This window comes from Vulpes lagopus, chromosome 21 (assembly GCF_018345385.1).
Source record: "Vulpes lagopus strain Blue_001 chromosome 21, ASM1834538v1, whole genome shotgun sequence".
Classification (NCBI taxonomy): Eukaryota; Metazoa; Chordata; class Mammalia; order Carnivora; family Canidae; genus Vulpes; species Vulpes lagopus.
This window is the reverse complement of record NC_054844.1, coordinates 7,404,158-7,429,357: the sequence shown is the minus strand read 5'-3', so window position 1 is coordinate 7,429,357 and position 25,200 is coordinate 7,404,158. Positions and strand designations below refer to the sequence as shown.

Here is a 25,200-nt window from a genome sequence, read left to right as displayed (position 1 = left end):
CCCAGCTTGGTGTTTAGGATTCCTCTTCTTGTCCAAGATCTCTGGCCCTGCCCGGTCAGACTGTCTCTGGCCTCCTGGTCTGTCAGCCCCTTGCCATTACTTTTGGTTGGGGGGGGGGCCTCTCGCCCCCTCCAGCCCTGAACTCCCTGGGCATCTGCCCTCAGGAGTTCTCCTCCCCTTGGAGAACTCTCTGCTTTGACTCCTCCTTGGCCCCTCCTCCTGCCCTGCTCACCTTTAATTGAGATGCTAATGAGGCTTCTGTCGCTTCCATCCCAGCCTGGCGGGCGGGCTCCCCAGACTGCCCGCTGCACCTGTCAGGTGAGGGGGAGGAGAGGCTCGGCTGCCAGATTCAACTGGAAAGGAACCAGTCCCAGTCCAGCCACAACCTGGGAGCTGGGAGCAGGAGGCAGCCCAGACCTCCTGGAGCCCTTCTGTCCCTGGGACAGAGAGGAAGTCAGGACACAGCTGAAGGCGAGGGCCAGGGACGCAGGAGAAGAGCCCACCTAGACTGAAAGGGGGTGACGCGGGGAGAAAGAGGAAGAGAGGCAGGATCAGAGAGCCTGGCACAGACAGGAGACAGGCCAGGAAGAAGAGAGCTGAGAAAGAGACCCAAAGAAAAGCAGAAAACAGAGAGAGAGAGAGAGAGAGAGAGAGAGAGAGAGAGAGAGAGAGAGAACCTGAGCTGGGACACAGGTCTTGCAGGAAGGAGACTGACAGCTGAGGAGACAGACAGGGAGGTGCTGGGACAGAACCCCAAAGGGTGGCTTCCCAGGGAAGCCCAGCAGCAGCTCTTCTCAGTTCTGCGGACTCCAGCAGGTCAGCCAGCTCTGGGAAGGTGGAGGGAGCGAGGGAGGGGCGGAGAAGGGTGGGCTCCAGGTGGGATGGGGGCCTGGCTAGTAGCCTCCCTCTGGGTCGAGGTGATAATGGGAGAGGCACCAGAGCTCAGAATGCAGCACTGACCCCGACCCTCCATGACCCCTGCTCCCCAAGGCTCATGAAAGGAGAGTGTCGAGAGGAGGAGGGGCTGGGCCCCAAACCCGCGGCCCCCCAGCAGCCCACAGAGGAGGAGGAGGCCCTGATCGAGTTCCACCGCTCCTACCGGGACCTCTTCCAGTTCTTCTGCAACAACACCACCATCCATGGTGCAATCCGCCTGGTGTGCTCCAAGCACAACCGCATGAAGACGGCCTTCTGGGCCGTGCTGTGGCTCTGCGCCTTCATCATGATGTATTGGCAGTTCGGCCAGCTGTTCGGGGAGTACTTCAGCTACCCCGTCAGCCTCAACATCAACCTCAACTCCGACAAGCTTGTCTTCCCTGCTGTCACCATCTGTACCCTCAATCCCTACAGGTCAGTCCATCCACCAATCTCTCTGCCACCTCCCAGGGCACCTGGGACACAGGAGGCAGACCTGTAGACCCGCAGACCTGGAGAGGGGTAGGAGGTGGTGAGATGGGGAACCCCTGCCCTGAGGGGCTGGTGGCTCTGGCCAGCGGGGGTTGGGTGGGGGACCCTCCTTGTATGGCTTATCCAGAGTGTGGTTGGTTGTTGGGCCAATGTAGCCCTCCTCCTCCCTTCTCCCTTCCCTTCTGCCTCCCACAAGTGGGAAGGAGTGCTGATGAAGTGAGATGCCGATAAACTCCAAAGGGCAGGATAGAGATCATTCCCATCCCTTCCCCGAAGCAAAAGGAGGGCGAAAACAGGCCTCCTCCACCCTGAGAGAAGAATGTGATGAAGAGGTGAAGGGGTTGCAGGTGCTGTGGTGGTGGGTGGGGGGTGGGAGCTGGCAGGGACTGCCCCCCTCCCAAGTGTGTTGGTCCTGGTGTAGCAGGGGAGTGTAGAAGGGGAGTTTGTTTCAGAGAAAACAAGGTGGGGGTGGTGGCAAAGCAGTCTGAGAGCACTAAGGCTGGGGGTAGAGCCAGAAGGAGACCAGGATAGGATAGAAAGCAGCCCCTGCTCCCCCATTCCAGTGGTTCCTCCCAAAGCCCCAGTTGACCCTGCTGGGCTGTACAGCTAACCTGCCTGGGTGCCTGACCTTTAAGTGCTCAGGTGTGTCCAACAGTTTTGGGTTTCATCAGTGCCCTTTGCCAGCTTTTCTCTTGGAAGCCAGAGGGGACGGTAACCATGGAGAAGAAAGGAGGGCAGGGTTAGGTGTTCATATATCCTTTTGATTTGTATTCACTCGGTCATGCAACACCTTTGGGGCACTTGAAGCATGCCTGACACGGTGCTAGGCACTCGGCAAATGGGATCATTCATCGTTCATTCCTTCTTCACTGAAGGCCAGGTACTTCGCTAGGTTCTGGGGGCCGGAAGATAAAATAAAGTGGAGACAGGCGGCACAAATAACAGGAGGACCAAAACACAAAACAAAAGAAAAAACCAAAGCAGCAGGAGGACTGGGTGGTCAGTATAATAAAGACTGTGAGAGGCACAGTCTCTGCCTTCAGGGAGTGTAAGATTTCTGAGTGCCTGCGGGTGTGACCGCACGTGTGTGTGTGTGTGTGTGTGTGTGTGTGTGTGAGCAAACACTGGGTATATGTGTGATTATGGATGATGGAGATTGGTCACATACCAGGGGCGGAGGCCCCCCATGCATTCTATTGTGTCCAGGGGCGTGTCATGGGCCTAATAAGGGTTGGGACGTCCTGTGCTGCAGAGAAAACACTGCTGGCCATTTCAGGGATTGGCCTCCATATGCCCTCCTGGCCAAAGACCCACTTTCTGAGAAGCTGCTTCATGCAACAGATGCTGCTAAGTACTCTGTAGCACCCCTAACTCTCTCAGCAGCCCCAAGAGGCAGGGACTATTATCTCTATTTTACATTGGAGGAAACCAAGGCAAAGACAGTCAAGTCACAAGGTCACCGAGATAGGGACTGAGTTGCGGCTCACCCTCTGTCTGATTACAGACCCTTGCCTCTTCTTAATACCCCAGGTGCGGGACATGGAATATATGAAGTTTGTAGTCAAATATTTACATCTCATTTCCAGGTTCTCCTTTCTCTCCCCCAACCCCCACTCATTTTTCTTTCCTGGTGCCCTGGGCCTTTGCTTCTCTTCCTCTTGACACTCTGCTGCTTCCCTGCCCTGATCTTTCCTCCACTTATTCCTCTTCACCCCTTTGGACCATGGTGGAGGGGTGGGACACTGGGACCACCCTGAGCCAGCAGGGAGGGGAAGGCAGGCAGGTGGGAGGGACTACAGGCTGGGTAGCAGGCTATCCATAAATATTTGTGCTTGGGAGACGTGGGTGGGAGACGGAGAGGGCAGGGCTCCATCTGTTGACACCTGCCTGTAGATAAACTGAGGTCCTGCAGGGTCCAGGGTCATGGTCAGTCCAGGAAAAGGCCCCAGGGAATGAGACCAGAGCTACAGGCTGGGAGGGATGTGTCCACACAGAAAGAATCTCACCTGCATGACTGGCAGCTGCAGGATTTAGCAGAGGAGCGCACACCCAAGACAGGAGGGGAGTCAGGGAATGCCCCCTAGCACAGGAACCATGTTGAACACCACATGCTGCCCCTACTGCTTTATAAGCACTGTCTCATTGAATCCTGCCAATTCCATGAATAAGAAATTATTATTATTTCCATTTGGAAAGGGATGTGAAATAATTTGAGCAAGGTCACATAGCAAATAATAAAGAAATAACAACAATGATAGCTAACACTTCATGGCACTTAATGTGCACCGGATAGGTTACATTTTATATGAAGTTATTTAATTATCACAAGAGACATCTGAAGTAGGTACTAGTATTAGTCCTGTTTTATATATGAGGAGACTGAGGCCCAGAGAGATTAGGTCACCTCCCCAAGCTCACACAGGTGAACAATCACCCAGCCACCCCACCTAGCAGCCACTGCATCTCAGGTTAGCAGCTGAGTCACAAGCTGAGTGTGTTTGATTTCAAAGCTCTTTCTTCCTCTGCACTTTAAGGAGGGGCTGGGTGAAGGTGCCATGGGGCTTCAGGCTGCTGGTGGGGCATGCTGGGTGGGGGTGTAGGGAAGAGCAGCAGTGAGATGAGGGATACTCAGGAGTGCTGGAGAGAGGGATCCAGGGTGCTTGGCTCCTGCTCAGGGAGGGAGATGGTGGGGGTGGTCAGGTTAATGCAGCCTGGTGAGTGGTGACCTGGGTGTGAATCACTGCTGCGGACTGGCAGCAGGTGCAGGAGATGGGCTAGATGAGTGATCCCTACAGGGAAGCAGCAGGGAAGAGGTGGAAATCAGTGGATAGGATAGAAGAGCTGCTGCAATAACAGGAAAGACGCAAAGTCAGAGCAGGGATGCCCACAGCTGGCAGCAGGTGGTCCACGGCCAGCAGAGATGGAGCCCTTCTGGGCTGCTTTGGAATTTCTGGGAGAGGGGGCAAGGGCAGAAGACCTTCCACACTAAAAAGGGAAGTTCAAAAAAGTCAATGTGAAGGGTCGGCCAGTGCAATCCATTTCTTTTTTCGCCAGTGAAGGGTTTTTTTCATATCCACATCCGAGGAAAACTGAGCCTGAGAACGTATTTTTCATCCAATCCTGGGAGAGACTGAGGCGAGACCTCAGGAAGATTTCGATATTCTCAGCAAAGGAGGTCACAGAATTCCCTCCCTAAGATGGCAAAGCAGAGGTATGGTGCAGGAGTGGGGTGGGGAGGGCTCTGAGCTGGACCCTCTGTCCCTAACCCCTCGAGGTCTGGAGAGCAGGCTCTGCGGTGGCAGGGCTGGCAGGCCTGCCTCTGCCCAGCACGAGAAGGATGCACTCCTTCTCACGTCAGGCCCCTCCTCACCTCCATAGCAGCTGTCCTTAGAAAGTTCTTCCTTAGGTAGAGCTACTATTGACCCTGTTAGGATGTCTAGCCTCTGATCCTGGTTCTGTCTCTTTGAAGAAACCCTGAAACTATCTCCTTCATCCAACGGCCTAGAGTTCAGGTGTGCCTAGGGCAGCAGCACCTGCCGAGGAGCTTGCAAAACCCACTATTGGAGTCTGATCCTTTTAACAAGCTTGTTAGATAAGGAAGGTGATTCCTCTCCCCACCCTTCCCCTGCAGAAAGATGAGAACGTAGAAAGCCTGTAGGCTTTGCAAAGGTTGCCCCACTGTTATGTGGAGGAGCCAGAATTGGAATCTGCTGGTAGGCTCTGCTTTTTAATTTATTTTTATTTTTTATTTATTTTTTAAAAATATTTTATTTATTTTTTCGTGAGAGACACATAGAGAGAGGCAGAGACATAGGCAAGGCAGAGGGAGAAGCAGGCTCCCTGCGGGACCCCAATGCAGGACTCAATCCCAGGAACCCAGGATCATGGGGCTGAACCTAAGGCAGACATTCAACCACTGAGCCATGCAGGTGCCCCTAGGCTCTACTTTTTTAAGGCCACAGAGTTACATGGTGGGTAAGTGGCAGGCAGTGCTCCTGTGTCTCTGTGGCCTGCTCTTCTCCATCAAGAGTAATGATAATAAAACAACAGCAGTGGTTGTACGGTGCCTCCTCTGCCAGATATTTGTCCTCAGGACTTTTCATGTATTTGCTCATTCACTCCCCATAACAACTATGAATAGTCCCTTTTACAGGGGATGAAGCAGAGGCAGAGAGGAGAAGTAGCTTCTCCAAGGCATCAAAACAATGGGCAAGGCTCAGACTATGCCTGGAGAGCTGATTAGAGCTTAGTTCCGTGGATGAAATGGTTTCTAGAGCTTTCACCATCCAGGCTGTCCATCCTCGGAACAAGCATTAGTTTGTGAACATCGATTGCTCCTAAAACGTTGCAGCCGGGACTGAATTGAACCTGCAATTTGAGAGCTTGGAGTTGACTCTGGAGGGGCTGACTCTGTCTTCAGGAAGGCTCACAGCTGAGAGGCTGCCCAAGGGCACCTGCCTGTGAACACAGTGTGAAGGCTGAGCTCTCAGAGGCTGTGAGTGTGTGTCCCTAAGGGCTATTTGTCCATAGCCCCCTGGGAGGCAGGCTGGAGGTGCTGAGACATGGGGGAGAATGAGGCAGAGGAAGGTGCCAAAGAAAGGGAAGTCAGGGCTTCTTGGTGGTCTCTGGAGGAGGGAGGGAGGGGAGTAGGGCCTCAGAGGCACCCTGGCTGGAGAGGAAGCTACTGAGTTTCCAGGGCTCATCCTGCCTAGTGCTTCGGACTGCTGGCTGAGAATGCTTTATGAGGGTCCTCCTGGAGAGTGGGATGGACAAATCCAAGGGCAAATCCAAGGCTGGGCAAATCCAAGGCTGCCCGGTAAGAAGGGCTTTCCTGTGAGGGCTACTGAGGGGAATGGGGGAGGGAGGAGATGCACACAGGGAGGTGGCTGGGGTACAGACCCCTAAGTCTCTCCATCTCCCTGCTTCTGCTAGTCTGTCCCAAGCAGAGAAGAGAGGCTGGAGGGGAGGTGACCAGTGGCAGGGAGAGGAGATGGTGCTGCCCATTCTCGGGTGGTTCTGAGTCCGGAGTGGGAGTAGTGGGAAAAGCAGGGAGGAGGAAGTCAGACAGGCCTGGGTTCAAATCTTGGTTCAGATACTTCCTTGCTAAGTGGCCCTGGAGAAGTTGCCCAGTTGATGGATGGTCCTTAGTTCCCTCAATTGTCAAATGGAGAGACTAATGCCTGCCTGACTGAATCGTGTGAGGGTTGGCCCACCCTCCAGCGTAGGGCTGTCTGCCAGCGCACATGGGAGGGGGGTAGTGGCCATGACAGGGTAGGAGGTCAAGATAAGAAGGACTGCACTGTCTTGCTGAAGCCCCATGTTTGCATTCTTTCTCACCTCTCCAGCCCTAGGTCTCTTACCAGGGCCCTGTTTGCAGAAGATCTGTTATCATTAGTGGGTTTTACCTGGTGGCGTTTTTCTTAGTTCTAGGTGTCAACCGAAAGGGGCAGGGAGAGATTTGTTTTCTGGAGGGGTGATATGGGAATGCTCCCTTCCTTAAGGCTCCCCCACCAGAAGAGGAGAAGCAGACCTTGGGTGAGGGGAGCCTGTTTTGTATGGAGCCTGGCCTCTTCTGGAGGTGGGAGGTGGGAGGTGGAGTCCCCTCAGAGGCCTATCAGGAAGAGGTAGGCAGGAGCTGAATAGGAGAGGGCCAGTGAGGGGAAAACTGGCATAGGGACAGCCTGTGAGGTTGGTCTGTGGGGAGGAGCAAGGTAGCTAGAGAAGGTGATGGACCAACTCTAAGTCGGTGATGAGGATGAGGGAGGTGCACAGAGGAACCCGAGGCAGCTGAGGGTGATGTGGAAAGGGAATGCTCAGCTAGAGATGTGGTGGCTCATGTGAAAACAACTCCAGCCAGTGTGGGACACCTGGATTCTTCCTATGTGACCAGGAGAAAGACAATTGAGTTTCCTGGGCTTCATTCAGGCTTCCGTCCGCGTCTTCCTGATATTCAATGGCCTCTTCATTTTGTGTTTCTCACTGAACCTCCTGAGAGTTTCAGGTGGTATGCAGATCTAGTGTTATGCCCATTTCACAGATGGGGAAACTGAGGCGGGATTCAGAAAGGGTAAGTTACTCACCAACATTGCCCAGCTAGAAGTAGGTAGCTGGAACACCACGACCCACACCCAGTTAATTCTGGCTCCAGTGCTCCTTCTGGGGCAACTTGCCAACCTCTTGAAATAGCCAGAGCCAGCAGGAACAGAGTGGAAGGCAGCGTGATGGATAGAGTGCTTTCTGACATGGTTCCTGGCTCTGTAACCTTGAACTAGTCACCTGCCTAAGGTTTTTCACCAGTAAAAAGGAAGGACAATAGTATTCGCTTACAGTGGCTAATAGTTTGCTGAATTACACTGAAGATTACATGAAATCATTTGAATTCTGATACCACAGTGCCTGGCTCAGAGTAAGTGCTCAATAAAGACCAGCCGCTTTCTGCCACCCTCTTATTTTATTTTAAAAGATTTTATTTATTTATTCATGAGAGACACAGGGAGAGAGGCAGAGACACAGACAGAGAGAGAAGCAGGCTCCTTGTGGGGAGCCCAGTGCAGGCAGGATCGCACCCTGAGCCGAAGGCAGACGCTCAACCACTAAGCCACCCAGGCATCTCTCTGTCCTTTTAATTACCAATCATAAGCAAGTATCTGGGAATGTCAAACACATACCTTTGTCCTGAGCTACTTTTTCTGAGGGGATGCAGGGGTAGCTGGAGCTGATACCTGGGCCCTTGCCAGCTAGACTTTATGAAGGAGAGAGAAACAGAGCCAAGTGGAGGAGACAGAGAGGGTATGGCCTAGAGATTGGTTAATGTAGCTGCACATTAGGGCCCCTGGGGTTCTTGTAAAACAACCTTATTTGGGGCCCGCCCTTTCCCACGAAACCTGAATCTCTGGCAGTGCCTGCCACACACAGGTATTTGACTTTCTTTCTTTCTTTTTCTTTCTCTTTCTTTCTTTCTTTCTTTCTTTCTTTCTTCCTTCCTTACCTCCTTCCTTCTTTCTTTTTTCTTTTCTTTTCTTTTTTTTCTTCTTCCTCCCTCCTTCCCTCCCTCCCTCTCTCTTTCTTTTTTTGAGAGACAGAAAGAGAAAGCGTGAGGGGAGGGGTAGAGGAAGAGAGAATCTAAAGCAAGTTCCATGCCTAGCACAGAGCCTGATATGGGGGGGCTTGATCTCACCACCATCATGACCTGAACTGAAATCAAGAGTCACTCAACCAACTGAGCCACCCAGGCACCCCTGGACTTTTTCTTTAATTGAGGTATGATTGACAAATAATAACACGCACAAATCTTAAGTCCTCACTGAGGTTTGCCAATCAAGATCCTGAACATTTCCATTATGTGGTGGCCCAGGTAATGGAAGTCCATTCTGAAGTCCATTCTCCATCTCCCATGGTCATTCTCTGACTTGCATCATCATCAATTAGTTTGACCTGTTCTGAGGCTTCCTATGAAGGATATCACACAATGTGAATTTTGGTGTTTTTCTGCATGTGTCTGGCTCAACTCACTCATTTTACTGAACTTAATGTTTCGATAATTCTCTCATGCTTTTGCCTATATCAGCCTCCTTTTTTGCTGAGTGGTACTGATGGACATTTGGGTTGTTTCAAGCCTTTTGGCTATTATGAATAAAGGTGCTATGAACGTTCAAGTACAGCTCTTTATATTTTCATTATGCTTGAATAAACAGCTAGGAGTGGACTCGAGTAAAATATCCAGAAGTGAAATTGCTGGCTCATAAGGTAGAAACATGTTTAACTTTATAAGAAGCTACCAAATGTCCCTTGGCTGTGCCATTTTAGGCTCCCACCAGCTGTAACTCCAGCTGCTCACCATTCTCACCAGCTGCCACTCCAGCTGCTCTCCATTCCCACCAGCATTCGACCTTGTCAATCTTTCAGGTTTAGCCAGTTTTTTGTTTTTGTATTTTTTTAAAGTAGGCTCCATGCCCAGCATGGAGCCCAATGCAAAGCTTGAACTCAGGACCTGAGATCAATAGGTGAGCTGAAAACCAAGTCTTATGCCTAATGGACTGAACCACTCAGGCACGCCTAGGTTTAGCTTTTCTAATGGATGTTAAATGGTACCTCATTCTTTTTTTTTTTTTTCCCCAGAAGTCTGCCTTTTTAAGAATTTGTATTTTTCATTGAAGTTTAGTTGATGGACAATATTCTGTCAGTTTCAGGTATATACTATAGTGAATCAACCATTATGGTTTTAATTTACATTTCCCCAGGACTAATTACGTTGAGCACCTTTTCTTGTGTTTAGTGATTATTTATACATATCTTTTGGTGCCTTTTTACTTTTATTTATTTTTTTGTTTTGTTTTATTTTTGGTTCATTTAAAAACAATTTGTCTTTTTGCTGATTTCTAAGAGGTCTATATTTCAGGATAAGTTCTTCCTAAGGTTTTATTTTATTTAAATTCAATTAATTAACATAAAATATATTACTAGTTTCAGAGAGAGTTTAGTCATTCATCAATTGCTTCCTTAGATATTTTTTATTCCAAAAATATTTTCTTACCTCAAGGTCATGAAGATATCTTCGATGTTTTCTTCTTGAATTTTTTTTTTTTTTAAGATTTTACTTATTTATCCTTGAGAGACACAGAGAGAGAGGTGGAGACATAGGCAGAGGGAGAAGCAGGTTCCCGCAAGGGTCCCAATGCAGGACCTGATCCCAGGACACCAGGATCACAACCTGAGCTGAAGGCAGATGCTAAACCACTAAGCTACCCAGGTATCCCTGATGTTTTCTTCTTTTTTTTTTTCCTGATGTTTTCTTCTTGAATCTTTCTGGTTCTGAAATTTATGTTTAGGTCTATGATCCAAACTGACTTAATATTTGTGTATAAACTGAGGTAGAAGTTGAGTTTCCTTTTTAAAAAATCTTCTCAATACAGCAGATGGTTGTTGCAGCACCATCTGTTTGAAAAAATTATTTTCCCCATTGAATTCGTGTTTTGGTCAAAACTCAGTTGACTGCATACTGTAAGTTTATTTCTGGACTTTATTCTGTTCCACAAATCTATCGCTTATCCTTACATAAGCATTACATAAGCATTACACTGTTTTGATGACTGGCTTCACAGTGAGTCTTGAAGTGAGGTAAAGTACTCCAACTGTGTTCTTTTCCAAAATTGTTTTGAGGGGTGCATGGCTGGCTCAGAAGAAGAGTATGTGACTCTTGATTTCTGGGTTTGAGCCCCATCTTGGGTGTAGAGATCACTTAAAAATAAATAAAAACAAAATTGTTTCGTCCACTCTACATTCTTTCCATTTCCACATACATCTTAGAATCAGCCTGTCAGTTTCTTCAAAATGTCTGCTGAAAAGTTGATAGGGATTGTGTTGAATCTCCAGACCAATTTGGAAGACGTGAGAACTACACAGAATTTCTGACTCATGAACTCATGTAACTCTCCATTTGTTCTGGTCTTTGAGTTCTCTCAGCATGATTTTCGGGATAAAGTTCTTGCCAGTCTTTCATTAAATTTATTCCTAGTACTTGATGTTGTTTATGGTATTGTTCTGCGATCTCAATTTTCCATCTTTTTGTTGCTGTTTTGTAGAAATACTGTTAATTTTTGTGCATTGGTTTTTGTATCCTACCACCTTGATGGATTTAAGAGTTCTAGGTGTGGTTGTTTCGTTTTGGTAGATTCCAGCCATAAGGCACTGCTACGACGGATTTTCATGATGAAGATGGTAATAGGGCCTGTACCGAGAAGGAATGTGATGATTTATACTGGACAGTGTTTAACTTCTGGTGTTTGGGCCCCACCCATCACTTATTAAAACTGAGTCTTCGATGGGGAGGGGCCGTGCAGCATCTATAGTTTCAGAGTTCCAGGCTAAATTCTAGAAGTGCAGTGAGGCACCTCTAATTTAGAAGGTGTCAGCCCAGCCAGGTGGCAGGCGGGCCCAAAAGCCTACCTGGGGGGAGGCTGAGGAGCCCCGGGCGAGACGACCCGCACACCGCAGGTCGCCGGGAGCTCGGCGGCGGCGCAGGACCAGGCCACACCCTCTCCCGCCTTGGGCAAGGGCAGGCGAGTTCCGGGTTCCCTTCCCGGCCTGGGCGGGGTGGGGGGCGGGGGGAGGGCGCCTCTCGCCTCTCCTTTCGGATAAACAGGCCGCAATAAATGCCGTCACCGCCGGGGCTCACCGTCGCCTCCCCTGCCCCCGCGGATCACCTTGTCTATACTCCCACGTCCCCCCGCCCTCCGAGAGGCCCCTGCAGACACCAGAGCTCTTCCTCGCGGGCTTCTCCACGATGAGCCGACCTCACCGGCTTCAGGCGAGGAAACTGAGGCCCCGAGGGGCCGGGGACTCGCGCGAGGCCGACCCCCAGCCCGAGCGTCCTCCATCGCCCCTTCCAGGTACACGCAGGTTAAAGAGGAGCTGGAGGAGCTGGACCGCATCACCGAGCAGACGCTCTACGACCTGTACAAATACAACTCCTCCAATACCCTGGGGGCCCACCCCCGCGGCCGTCGCGACCTCCGGGAGACCTGGCCGCACCCCCTGCAGCGCCTGCGGGTCCCGGCCCCGCCCTCCGGGGCCCGCCGAGCCCGCAGCGCCGCCTCCAGCGTGCAGGACAACAACCCCCAAGTGAACAGGAAGGACTGGAAGATCGGCTTCCAGCTGGTAAGGCCCCGCCCCCGAGGCCCCGCCCCGAGGCCCCGCCCCGAGGCCCCGCCCCCGGGGCCCCGCCCCCGGGGCCCCGCCCCGCCTCGGCGTCCGGGCCCTGCAGTTCCGCCCGCGCCGGGGACTGCGCTCCCTTTCCGGACTCCGCCTCTGCTGCCTAGCAACGGGAGGCGGGACCTCCTCGCCCCGCTGGCAAGATACATAGTTAAAGAACGAAATAACAGCTCCGTGTGCGCGGGCACGTGGGGTCTCCTGGCCAGGGCCTCTGTGGGAGCCTTTCAGTGGCCGAAGTCACACCCGCTGTGCAGAAAGCACGTTTCCGAATCGCCAGCCTCCACTGGTGGGACTCGTGGGGACCACCAGTAGGGCACTGGGGCTCTGCCGGCCTAAGAGAATACGGAGACAGGAAAAAGAGATACTTTATTTTTTTAAAAAAGACTTTATTTATTTAGTCGTGAGAGACACACAGAGGCAGTGGGAGAAGCAGGCTCCATGCAGGGGGAGTCCGATGTGGGACTCCATCCAAGGACCTCGGGATCACGCCCTGAGCCAAAGGCAGATAGATGCTCCACCCCTGAGCCATCCAGGTGCCCCGAGAAAGAGACTTTAAAAAAACAGTTTTAATAAAAAAATAAGGGAGAATAAGCAGAAGTGGGAGCATACCAGAGGAAAGAAGAGAGACCCTCTTTGGGGAGAGTGGACTATTCAACCAGGAGACCGGGATGCTGTCCTAGCTCAGTTGCTGGGGCAAACCTCTTGATTCCTCTGTCTTCCCATCAGTAAAATGGGGGAGATGGAGGCTTGCCCCACCCTCTTGCAGAGGCTGTATAAATGACCCACAAGGTGTGTACAGCTCTGGGTCTCCTTGGCGGACCCCTCCTCAAGCCCATGCTTTCCTGGTCCTCTCTCCTCTGGGTTCTAACTTCTCTGTGCCTCCTGTTCTGCCCCACTTCTGGCACCCACCCCTGTGTATCAGTCCTCAGGACCCCAGAGGACTCCTTCTTTGACGTCAGCCTGCCCTGCAGCCTGTCCCCTGCTCCTGGCCCCCTGACACTGTGGTTTCTGTGTCTAGTGCAACCAGAACAAATCGGACTGCTTTTACCAGACTTATTCGTCAGGGGTGGATGCGGTAAGGGAGTGGTACCGCTTCCACTACATCAACATTCTTTCAAGACTGCCAGACACTTCTCTATCCTCGGGGGAGGACATGCTGGACAACTTCATCTTTGCCTGCCGCTTCAACCAGGCCTCCTGCAATCAAGCGTGAGTCCCTCCCGCCTGGTGGTGTGCTCCCCACGGGGTCTCCTTCCCAAAGCCAGCCTGAGGCTCTTATGGGCAGCACCCAGGAAATGCTCAGTGCAGGGAGCAGGGGGAAGCATCTACTTCAGGTCCAGACCTCTGTCCCATGGGTTATCCTGCAGGGCTGGGTCTGAGTGAGGCAGCCTAATATATGGATGCCCTGGGAAGGCTGGAGTTGAAGTCTGGCTTTGAGACTCCAATGGCGAGAAGCCTGCGTCTCCATCTTTCTAAGGTCTCTTTGTCACTAGCACCAAACTCCAAAGTGCCTGGAAGGTCATCCTCTCAGATGAATAATGGTTTGGTGGAAATAGCATGGATTGAATGAGGGAGTGAATCTGAATTCCTGCTCTGGCTCTATAACTTCCCAGCCAGGTGACTCCGGGCATTTCACATCACTCTTCATAGCCTGTTTCTTTGCAAAATGGGAAGAAAATGAGATTCATTCAATGTTCATTCAACAAATACTGTTTACTGTCTCGGCTATGTGCCAGTTACTGTTCTAGGCATTTGGGATACATTAAAAGGGAAAATGTATAATAAGTGCCTTTTGGCACTTTTACTCAAGGGAAAAAGATATTGATTACACCTGTCTCCAAGTTCATGTGGTAAGTGTGAGGGCATTTTGTCAACTGTAGTGAGAAGTGGGTCTCATTGTTCTTGAACTCAAACAAATTCAAACAAGTGAATGTGGCTTCCCCTAGACCACCAGGCCAGCCCTGGCTAAGGATCCTTCCCACTGCATTGCACCGCCCACCAGGCATTCCCTCTGATAGAGCTCCAGTCATAACCTCCTTGCAAAGAAGTTGTGGCAGCTGGCAGCTCTCTAAGGCCGCAGCCTCTGGCCCCTCCTACCCCTGCCTTCCCTTTCTGTTCCTTGATGTTCACGTTTTCAGGCGCCATCTCTCTGCCTCTGCCTGGCTGAGAAAGGGTACTAAGGCAGCATCTCCACTCTCTAGGGGCCCTTCCCTCTCATGTCACTACGGAATGGCAGCAGGGCCAGGTGTCACCTGCTTCTGCCTCCACCCTCACCTCACACACACACACTCAGGCCAGCACGCGGTTTTGTTTCTGTCTCTAGTCTTCATGTTTTGAAGACTGGAGCTACCTGCTGGGAAGCTCACACCTGCCTCAAGTATCTCTAAATGTCACCTTCCCAACGATCCTTCCCCTCTGCCAGCCCTGTGCTCCTACCTCCCCATCAACGGAAAGTCCATAGTTCATCGCTGTCTTGACGGTTAAATCACTTCCTTGGCTCAGAGCCTCGTCATTTCTCACCTGGCTTATTATAATCTCCTTACCTCCCATTGTCTTTCTGACTCCAAATCCTGTCTTTATTCTGCAATTCTTCCAATTAGCTTAAAATACTCCGTGGTCTCTCATGGCCTTTGGAATCGAGCTGAAACTCACAATAATGGCTTCTCTCTGTAATCTTTTCTCTAATAACAGCTTGATTGAGATACAACACACCATAAAATCCATCCTTTAAATGTATACCATTCAGTGATTTTTAGTATATTCACAGAATTGTGCAAGCGCTATCTAATTTTAGAACATTTTCCTCACCCCCAAAAAAAGTCCTGCACCTACTAGCAGTCATTTCATATTCTAACCCCTCAACCCTGCCCAAGCGCTGGAAACCGGAAGTCTACTTTTTGTCTTTTACCGATTGCCTGTCATGGACATTTCATATAAATGGAATCATCCTCTATGTGGCCTTTTGTCTCTGGGTTCTTTCACCCAGCATAATGTTTTTAAGACCCATCCATGTTGTAGCATGCATCAGCACTTTATTCTTTCCACCCCCCTCTCTCTTTTTTTAAGATTATCTATTTGAGAGAGATGGGGGGAGGGGCAGAGGGAGAGGGAGAGAGAATCTTCAGGCAGATTCCCTACTAAGTGTGGAGGCTGACATGGGGCTTGATCCCACAACCCATGAGATTACAACTTGAGCTGAAGTCAAGAGCCAGACACTGAGTCACCCAGGCGCCCCAGCACTTATTCTTTTTATGGCTGGATAATATTCCGTTCCATTGTATGGCTAGCCCACATCTGATGTATCTGTTCCTCAGTTGATAGACATATGGGTTGTTTCCACTTCTTCTTGACTATTATGAATAATGTTATTATGAACATTCCTGTACAAATTTTTGGAGGGATGTGTGTTTTTGCTTCTCTGACACATACACCTGGGAGTGGAATTCTGGGTCATAGGGTAATTCTATATTTAACATTTTGAGGAACTGTCAGACTGTTTTCCAAGTGACTGTCGTCCCATTTTTACATTCCCCCCTTCAGTGTATGAGGGTTCTAAATTCTCCCCATCCTTCACTTGCTCTTGTCTTTTTGACTTTAGTCAGCTTAATGGATGCTTATAATCTTAATAGCAAACTTACGTAGCTCTAAGTGCTAAGCCCTGTTCAAAGTGCGATTTTATTGTTACAACACACCCGTGAGGTAAATACTGTTATCCTCCCCATTTTGCAGAAGAGGAAACTGTAGTACAGAGAGATTAAGTAACTTGGTTGGTCCCACAGCTAATGCTTGTTAAAGCTAGGGTTCAAGTGTGGGTAGTTTGGGAGTCTGTGCCCCCCCCCCACCTTTTTTTAAGATTTTATTTATTTACTTGACAGAGAGAGAGAACACAAGCAGGAGGAGTCGCAGGCTGAGGGAGAGGGAGAAGCAGACTCCTTGCAGAGCAGGGAGCCTGACACAGGGCCTGGAACCATGACCTGAGCCGAAGGCAGATGCTTAACTGACTGAGCCACCCAGGTGCCCCTGGAGTCTGTGCTCTTAACCATCACATTGTATTGCTTCCCATATATTCTCCCATTATACTGAATGTGTATCTCTTTATATGTGTTTTAGCAAAATGTGTGTGTGACAAGTGGTGGTGTCTCATTTCACCTCTTTTTTTCTTTTCTTTTCTTTTCTTTTCTTTTCTTTTCTTTTCTTTTCTTTTCTTTTCTTTTCTTTTCTTTTCTTTTCTTTTCTTTTTTTTTTACTAAGCTCTGTTTTTAAGGTCCATCCATGTTGTTCCATCCAATCTGTTGATTCCACCTCCTACATGGAGACCATGGTGTGCATCCATCACATTGTACCTGTCTGTCCCCTGAACAGGGCTCACGGGCCCTTCAGGATGGGCCTCTGTTTGCTTTTGGAGACTTCTCTTCCATCCCTCCCTGAATCCAGCCTTTGCTCTGGAAATGCTGGCTTCCTGGCACTTCCCAGAATGGGCACCAGCACTTCACATCTCTGGGCCTTTGTTCTTTAAGGCCAGTGGAATATTCCAAATCACCTAGTTCCATTCTCCTCATTTGACAGATGAAGAGAATAAGCATACAGAAAATGACTTGATAAAGGCCATCCCAGCAGACCCCTCTCATCGCCCCCCCTGAGATCTGACCTTCCTCCTCTCAGCTCCATGTTCACTACTGGTCTCACTGTCTCCTTTAACTCTGTTCTCTCCCATTTCTCTGCTTTATTTGTTCAACCACTATTTATTAACTACCTCCTATATTGCCTGTATGCCAGGAACTATGCAGTCAACCCAGAGATGATACAGAGATGAATAAGATGTGACCCCTGTCCTCAAGGAGATCACAGTCCAAATGGGGAACTAAGATTTAGACATGTGAGAAGCTAGGGACACTGTGGAAGTCTTCATAATGCAACACAGCGACTCAAGAGAGGTCACAAGGCCAGTGAGGTCAGGTGGCCTGGTGGTAGGAGACTGGGCTAGAAGGTAGATGGCCTGTGTTTGTGTCCCAAGTTGGTCATCACTGTTTGTGTGACTTTAGGTTGTTCCTTGACCTCTCTGAGCCCTGGCTTTCTCTTTTAGAATATGGGGATGATACCTTCACAGGCTGTTGGTTGGAGTGGCTGAGGGAGCGTGGATAAAGCTCCCGGGGCTATGTTGGCACATTGTAAGTGATCAGGAAACAAAGGTCACTGAAACTCCTGCTCTCTCTGACCCCCTACGCTTTCCTTTGTGACCCTACTTTCTCCTGGATAGGAATTACTCTCACTTTCACCACCCGATGTATGGGAACTGCTACACTTTCAATGGCAAGAACAACTCTAACCTCTGGATGTCTTCTATGCCTGGGATCAAAAATGGTGAGCAACTCCTCATTCCCAAGGTCCCTGACCTCTTCCTCAGTGCTTCCCACTGCCCTGCTCCCCCACATTTGCCTACTTCGTGCTCACGTCCTAGAGATGCCATGTGCCTCTCTGGTCCTCCCCGCAACGTGCCTCACTCGATCCCAGAATCGCAATCCTCTCTGGTCTTTGTTCCCCGCAGGCACCGCAGAGCCCACTTCACATGTGAGAGGAATCCTGTCCCAGTTCTGCTTACCCAACCCCGAATCCAGCTCAGGGGTTGCCAAACCCCTATTTGGGTCTTCCTGGCCTTGCCCTCTCCTGGGGCCGTAGAGACTAGGCAGGTGGGAGAGGGCATGTCTGTCCCCGAACGCTTGTCCCAGACCTTCCCTGCTCTGCTCCCTCTGCACCCCCAGGCCTGTCCCTGACACTGCGCACAGAGCAGAATGACTTCATCCCGCTGCTGTCCACGGTGACTGGGGCCAGGGTAATGGTGCATGGGCAGGATGAACCTGCCTTCATGGACGATGGCGGCTTTAACTTGCGGCCTGGCGTGGAGACCTCCATCAGCATGAGGAAGGCAAGGGTGCTGCCTGGGAGGAGAGCTGCTGGTTGGAGAGGCCAGGGGAGGTGACATGACAGCCTGAAGACTGTAGAGGGAGATCATGTAGGGTGTGTCTGGGGCAGGTCTTCAGGAGTAGAATCGGTGGTAGGGGGCTGGCAGCATTAGGGACCTTAGGAGGGACCTGGGATGGGAGTGTTGAGAAGTTTCCAGGACATGTCTAGGGTTCCAGGGCTGCCCTGGAGCCCGTGTCCTTGGGAGTAGCACTGGGATAGGCACATTGGAAGGCGCTTGGGGGATGTTTTGACATGGCAAGGCAGACAGGAGAGGTTGGGGGGTAGGAGATATAAACCCCCTGGGCTGAGGGTAGACAGTTCAGAAAGGGGCCCTGGCCACATGCTCTGACCTATGACCTCTGACTTCCTTGTGCACATGGGTTCTCAGGAAGCCCTGGACAGACTTGGAGGCAACTATGGTGACTGCACCAAGAATGGCAGCGAAGTCCCTGTGGAGAACCTCTATCGTTCCAAGTACACACAGCAGGTGAGACTGGCCTGTTTCTGCGGCAGCTGTTTCCCGGGCCAGCACTGTTGGACAGTCAAAAGTTAGGGGTGTGTGTGTGAGAGAGAGAGAGGCAGGTGGAGAGAGGGGTGCGGAGAATTGTTTGTCCTTCCCTCCCCTGTGTCTTCTGGGCAATGCAGGAAGGAGGGTGGGCCTGAACCGCCTTTCCCTCTCCTCCAGGTGTGTATCCGCTCCTGCTTCCAGGAGAACATGATCAAACAGTGTGGCTGTGCCTACATCTTCTACCCATTGCCTAAGAATGCGGAGTTCTGTGACTACAGGAAGCATAATTCCTGGGGTGAGACCGCAGGGAGCCCCTGGCCCACACCTGGGCCCCAGGACTTTCTTAGAGCTGGAGTGCTCCTCTCTGGGACTCCTAGGATGCTAATTGTCTCTCTCTCCTGTGTTCCAGCCTTTAGACTCACCGCTCAGTTTCCTCTCACTCTCTCTCTCTCTCTCTCCTCTATCCCTGTTCCTCCCTCCCACCTTCTCTCTGTGTTTTGACTTCTGTGTGTTTATAGAGAATGACCCTATTTAAAAATAACTTGCAGCAGGGATCCCTGGGTGGCGCAGCGGTTTGGCGCCTGCCTTTGGCCCAGGGCGCGATCCTGGAGACCCGGGATCGAATCCCACATCAGGCTCCCGGTGCATGGAGCCTGCTTCTCCCTCCGCCTGTGTCTCTGCCTCTCTCTCTCTCTCTGTGACTATCATAAATAAATAAAAAATTAAAAAAAAATCTCTAAAAAAAAAAAATAATAACTTGCAGCATAAGGAAGGAAAAGCATGTGAGGAAAATCTCCCTCCTTCACTCCACACTCTGCCTGTAGCTTCCTTGTCTCACCAGGTGCTGGGCAAGGCACGAGACAGCTCACTGGGCAGCAGAAGAAAATCCTAGAAGTTCTATGTAGCTATCTAATTCCCTAACATCTTCTATTTTATATATATTTTATAATGGACCTAATGGATCAATTCTATAGTAGCAAGTATGACATTTATGAATCAAATACATATGTCAGAGATAATAATTTAGGACTTCTAAAATTAAGATTTATTTATTTATTTATTTGAGAGAGAGAGTGAAAGAGAGCATGGGGAAAGGGGCAGAGGGAGAGGGAGAGAGGAACCCAAGCAGACTCCATGCTGGGTGCAGAGCCCAACCTGGGGCTCAGTCTCACAACAGTGAGATCACCACCTGAGCTGAAACCAAGTGTCAGACGCTTAACTGACTGAGCAACCCAGGTGCCGCCAATTTAAGATTTTTTTTTTTACCTACAGGAAGGCACAATCAAAAAAATTTAGAGAGTACTGAAATCCTGGTTTAGGAGTGGACACATCCCTCTTCCTTCCCGCTATAGCTGAGTTATGCTGCATGAAAACTCTGTACTAGGAGGCTGAGGGAGAAAGATAATCCCAAACAAGAAACTAGAAAGTAGGGATGCCTGGGTGGCTCAGTGGTTGAGCATCTGCCTTTGGCTCAGGTCGTGATCCCAGAGTCCTGGGATCGAGTCCCACATCAGGCTCCCCCTTAGGGAATAAAATATTTTAAAAAAGAAGAAACTAGAAAGTAGAGTCTTGGCAGTCATGGCACACATGCTCTTACCTGGTGCAGCTGACCATTCCTCCCAAGGTCCTTCTTCTGGGATCCCCCTGGGCCCAGGCTGGTGGCCACTGCTGGAGGAGAGGAGCCTCCACGTATACAAGGGGGCAGGGCAGACCCCGGGGATTTGTGTCTGCCTCTCTGGGTTCTGTCCCTGTGGATCTTTCTGCTCCTCCCTTCCCAGGATCTGCTCCGTGTGGATCTCTCCCCTGCCAGCACTTGGTACACCCAGCCTCCTGTTCTCATCTCTCCTACCCTAGGTCAGAGCCCATCAGAGGTGGGGGGAAGTCAGGGGCCATCTGGCTTCCCCATCTCCTTTCTCAGATGAACAAGCTGAGGCCCAAGGGGAAGCCATGATGTGATGTACCCCCTCGGGCGTGCAGAGCAGGGACTCCCCACCCACTGCTGTTCCTCGCTGCCCTCAAACAATGATTTCTAAGTGGCTGCAAGTTTGAGGATCTGTGAGAGAAAAATAACAATGCTCGTTGCTGAGAGGCCTTGAGGATGGGGGAGAGTGTCTGGGGGACACAGTCTGCTGCTTCCTAAGGACTCCTGAGTCCCTAGGGGAAAGGGCCCAGCTGCTCCCCCAGGCTTTGCCATTCCAGACACCCAGTCCTGGTAGGTAGAGGGATTTGGGTCAGAAATGGAGGACTTCTAGACTGGGCAACTAAAAGTAGCAAGAATGACACTGTACCCTTACTTAGAACTTGACAAATAGAGGATCCCTGGGTGGCTCAGCCGTTTAGCCCCTGCTTTCAGCCCAGGGTGTGATCCTGGAGTCCTGGGATCAAGTCCCACATCAGGCTCCCTGCATGGAGCCTGCTTCTCCCTCTGCCTATGTCTCTGCCTCTCTCTCTCTCTCTCTCTCTCTTTCTCTCTCTCTCTGTGTGTGTCTCTCATGAATAAATAAATAAAATCTGTAAAAAAAAAAAAAAGAACTTGACAAATAGGGGAGAAGGGGGGGATTCATAGAGTCATCGCCCCTCTTTTTTTAGGTAACAATTTTATTGGGGTAATTTCTATTTCAGGTAATTCACCCACTTAAAGTGCACAATTTGATTTTAGTATAGTTTTAGTTTTCAGTGTAATCATGGAGCTGTGCAGCAGCCACAGTCAACTTTTGAACATTTCCATCGCTCCCCAAAGAAACTTCTTACCCATTAGCAGTCTCTGAGCTCCCCATGCCCTGCACCCACAGCTCCCTGCCTCACCCCTGGAAACAACTAATTAACTTTGTGTCTCCACACACTTGCCTATTCTGGACATTTCATATGGATGGAACCCTATACTGTGTGGTCCTTTGTGACTGGCTTCTTGGGTTTAGCACAGCATTTTCAGAGTCGTCCACCTTGTGGCATCTGTCAGTACTCTGTTCCTTTTCATGGCTGAGTAATGTTCCAGTGTACACATCTACCTCTTGTGTTTACACATTCATCAGTTGATGGACATTTGGGTTGTTTCTATTTCCTGTTTCTATTTTGTGTGTGAACATGTGTTTTCAGTTCTCTTGGGTATATACTTACGAGGGGTGTTTCTGGGTCATATCGTAACTCCGTGTTCGACATTTTGAGGAACTGCCCGCCTCTTTTCCAAAGTGGCCGCACCATTTCACAGTCCCAGCAGCAATGTAGGAGGGTTCTAGTTGCTTAACATCCTCACCAGTACTTACTTATTTATCTTTTTAGTGGCCATCCTGGTGGGTGTGAGATGGCATCTTGTGGTTTAAGCTCATTTTTTTTTTTTAAGGTTTTATTTATTTATTTGACAGAGAGCGCAAGCAGAGGGAACAGTAGAGGGAGAGGGAGAAGCAGACTCTTCACAGAGCAGGGAAGCCTGACACAGGGCTTGATCTCAGACCCTGAGATCATGACCTGAGCCAAAGGCAGATACTTAACTGACCAAGCCACCCAGGTGCCCCTAAGCTCATTTTTCTTACATGACAACTGTTCCCAGTTTTCTTTTCGATTTTAGATTTTTGTCCATATCCTACTCATCTTTACATAGATGTGTCCTAGGTCATTTTTTGGTTTGGGTTTTTTTTTTTTGGTGCTGCCACTCAGGAAGCATCACTATAATGCTACTTGTGACATGGGTACCTACATATCTTGGGAGATCTCTTGGGTCTAGGATGGAGAAAGTTGAGGTGCCCCAGGAAAATGGGCACCTCTCTGCACCCACAGGTTACTGTTACTATAAGCTCCAGGATGCCTTTTCCTCAGACCACCTGGGCTGTTTCACCAAGTGCAGGAAACCATGTAGGTGAGTGTCTCCTTCCCCTGAGGTACAGATTGGGCAGCTGGCTACTTGACTGGGTAGAAGACAGGATCCTTGGCTAAATCTTTGAGTGGGAGAACCTCACTCCCACTCTTGCTCCTTTCTCCATCCCCAGTGTGACCAGCTACCAGCTCTCTGCCGGTTATTCACGATGGCCCTCAGTGACATCCCAGGTAAAGTGGGGAAGGGGCAGGATAGGGGATGTGTGTGTGTGTGTGTGTGTGTGTGTGTGTGTGTGTGTGTAACACCATGGTCTTCTCTGGGTATGTGTAGGGTTGTGTTTAATCCCACACCCAACCCTATAAGCCTGAAGAATATGGGGTGACCCTATTGACACACCCATTCTGTGCCAGGACTGGATCTTCCAGATGCTATCCCGACAGAACAATTACACCATCAACAACAAAAGGTACATCCTACCCTGATCTGGCCAGGGAGGGGAATCCTTGGGAGGGAAAACCAATCTAGGAAGAGGATGTGATTGGAGAAGGGTGTTTGTGAGGGTCTGAGAAATTAATCCATCAACATTTCTTCCTCCCCTCGTTTCGACTCCAAGAAACGGAGTCGCCAAACTCAACATCTTCTTCAAGGAGCTGAAATACAAAACCAATTCGGAGTCTCCCTCTGTCACGGTATGTCTGCAATTCTCTTGAAGGTCTTAGCAGGTGGCTGTCAGGGAAGACAAGGGGGTCCCTCTGTGGGACTGCAGAGGTCTGGGCCTGGAAGGTAGGGGGAACAAGGAAAGATGAGGGGGGCACAGGGCAGGTTGAGAAGGTTGGAAGAAGGGGAGCTTGGCTGGGTGATGAAGTCTCTCTCAGCGTGTTGGGAGGGAAAGGTGTGCCCGATGGGTATGACTTAGACAGAAGGCGGTGGGAGTGTAGTAAGGGCCTCATGGAAGGAGGGATGGGGCTCCTCTTCCAGAGCCCACCCAGGCCTCTGCCCTAGGGGTCACTGTGCCCTTCCTCCTTACAGATGGTCACCCTCCTGTCCAACCTGGGCAGCCAGTGGAGCCTGTGGTTCGGCTCCTCGGTGCTGTCTGTGGTGGAGATGGCTGAGCTCATCTTTGATCTCTTGGTCATCACATTCCTCATGCTGCTCCGGAGGTTCCGAAGCCGATACTGGTCTCCAGGCCGAGGGGGCAGGGGTGCCCAGGAGGTGGCCTCCAACCCAGCTTCCTCCTTCCCCTCCCATTTCTGCCCCCACTCCACATCCCTGTCCTCATCCCTGCCAGGCCCTGCTATTTCCCCAGCCTTGACAGCCCCTCCCCCTGCCTATGCCACTCTGGGTCCCTGCCCATCTCCATCCAGCTTGGCGGGGGCCCACTCCTCTGCCTATACTCTGGGGAAGCCCTGAGCAGGAAAGAGACTGTCCCTCTCCACCCAAGGCAGGCGCTTCCCCTGGTGGGAGGGGACCAGGCTTGGCAGGATTAAAGAAAGTTTGGGGACTTCCTCTCAGAGCTGCCCAACTGCCTTTGGTGTGAGGGGAGGGAGGCAGGATGGATAAGGGGCTGCAGAAATTGTCCGGCGAACAGGGGCCAAGGAACTTGCCCAGAATTGCCCCGTACCCTTCTGCCCTGTACCCTCTGGTCCTGCCTCTAGAAGACTCTGATTCCCCTTCCCCATTGCAAACAAATCTGCTTTTCCCTTGGATCAGCCAAGCCAAACTCGGAGGTTGGACAAGGAACCTTCCTAGGAAACCACTGGTGACCGAAACAAAACACAAGCAGGTGTGCACAAAGGCACGTGCAGGTTTCCTACCCAAAGATGACTAAAGCCAATCTCAGGCCTGGCCATGCTGTTTTCCATGACACGTTTGCTCCTCTTCTTGAACTTGAGTGGGGAACCCCACCCAAAAGCCCCCTCTGCTAGTACTTGGGCAATTCCCCTTCCCAGGGCAGGGCCTGGAGTAGACCAGTCTAGTGAAGGCTTGGCCATTCCTAGTTGGCTCCAGGACTCTTCCAGCCTCCTCTACTCTGTGCCCCCACAGAGCCATACCCCAGTGTCTCTGTGTCCTTCATACCTCTGCATATTTGCTTAAGTTATTTCCTCAGCCTGGAAGCTTTGCACACCATCTGGAGAATTCCTGTGCATCCCTTAGGACCCTGCTCAGACATCACTACTTCTATGTGAAGACTTCTGCTCCTCCTTATCTTCCCCAGATTTGATCACTTCCCACTCCCCTGGACTTCCACTGCACAGCATAACATCTATTGGAGTGCGGATGTTGCATTATGCTTTCTTGTTCATTTGTGTCTCCCTCCCCAACTAGACTGTGAGCTCCTTGTGGTCAGGGACAGAGTCTTGTTTGTTTATGTATCATCAGGGACTAGCCCAGTGTCCCTCTTAGAGCAAGTAGGCAGGTGCTCAATAAATATGTTTGCTGCATAAAGAATGTCTGGAGAGCTGTACGGGGATACTGTCGACGGGGTAGGGAATGGATGCAAGCCTCTGGGTCACCGCCCAAGCTCCTTGGAGGTCCCATGGTGGGGAGAGGGCAACAGACTTTCATACCCTTGGCTTCACTATGGAAGCAACCATTCTTCAGGGGTGTTGGCAGAGATGAACTGTACTGCCGGCTCCCCCATGGGCATTGCTGAGCATCTGCTAGATGTTCATCACCATGCTCGGATAGGAGGGCGATGCCATGGTGCTGCTCCCCTCAGGACACCTACTGGGGAGCGCTTGCAATGACTCACCCCTGTCTACTGTTTGAACTTTCTTTCTCTCCCTAACTTTACTTACCATCA

At 50.6% G+C, this 25,200-nt stretch overlaps 1 protein-coding gene across 2 annotated transcripts; it reads left to right on the top strand.

Moving 5' to 3' along the window:
• The first annotated feature begins 255 nt into the window (after positions 1–255).
• On the top strand, positions 256–24,842 carry SCNN1A (sodium channel epithelial 1 subunit alpha). 2 transcript variants are annotated; one of them, XM_041736147.1, is made up of 13 exons: positions 256–318; positions 991–1,350; positions 11,796–12,063; positions 13,136–13,326; positions 17,375–17,478; positions 17,877–18,040; positions 18,467–18,565; positions 18,764–18,881; positions 22,361–22,439; positions 22,570–22,627; positions 22,808–22,863; positions 23,011–23,086; positions 23,427–24,842. In XM_041736147.1, the coding sequence occupies exons 2-13, from the start codon at positions 995–997 to the stop codon at positions 23,805–23,807; spliced, it is 1,950 nt and encodes a 649-aa protein (XP_041592081.1). In that variant the 5' UTR covers positions 256–318; positions 991–994; the 3' UTR covers positions 23,808–24,842. The 2 variants fall into 2 exon arrangements, with proteins under 2 accessions (XP_041592081.1, XP_041592080.1); XM_041736146.1 differs by lacking the exon at positions 256–318 and adding an exon at positions 337–816.
• The last annotated feature ends 358 nt before the right edge of the window (positions 24,843–25,200 follow it).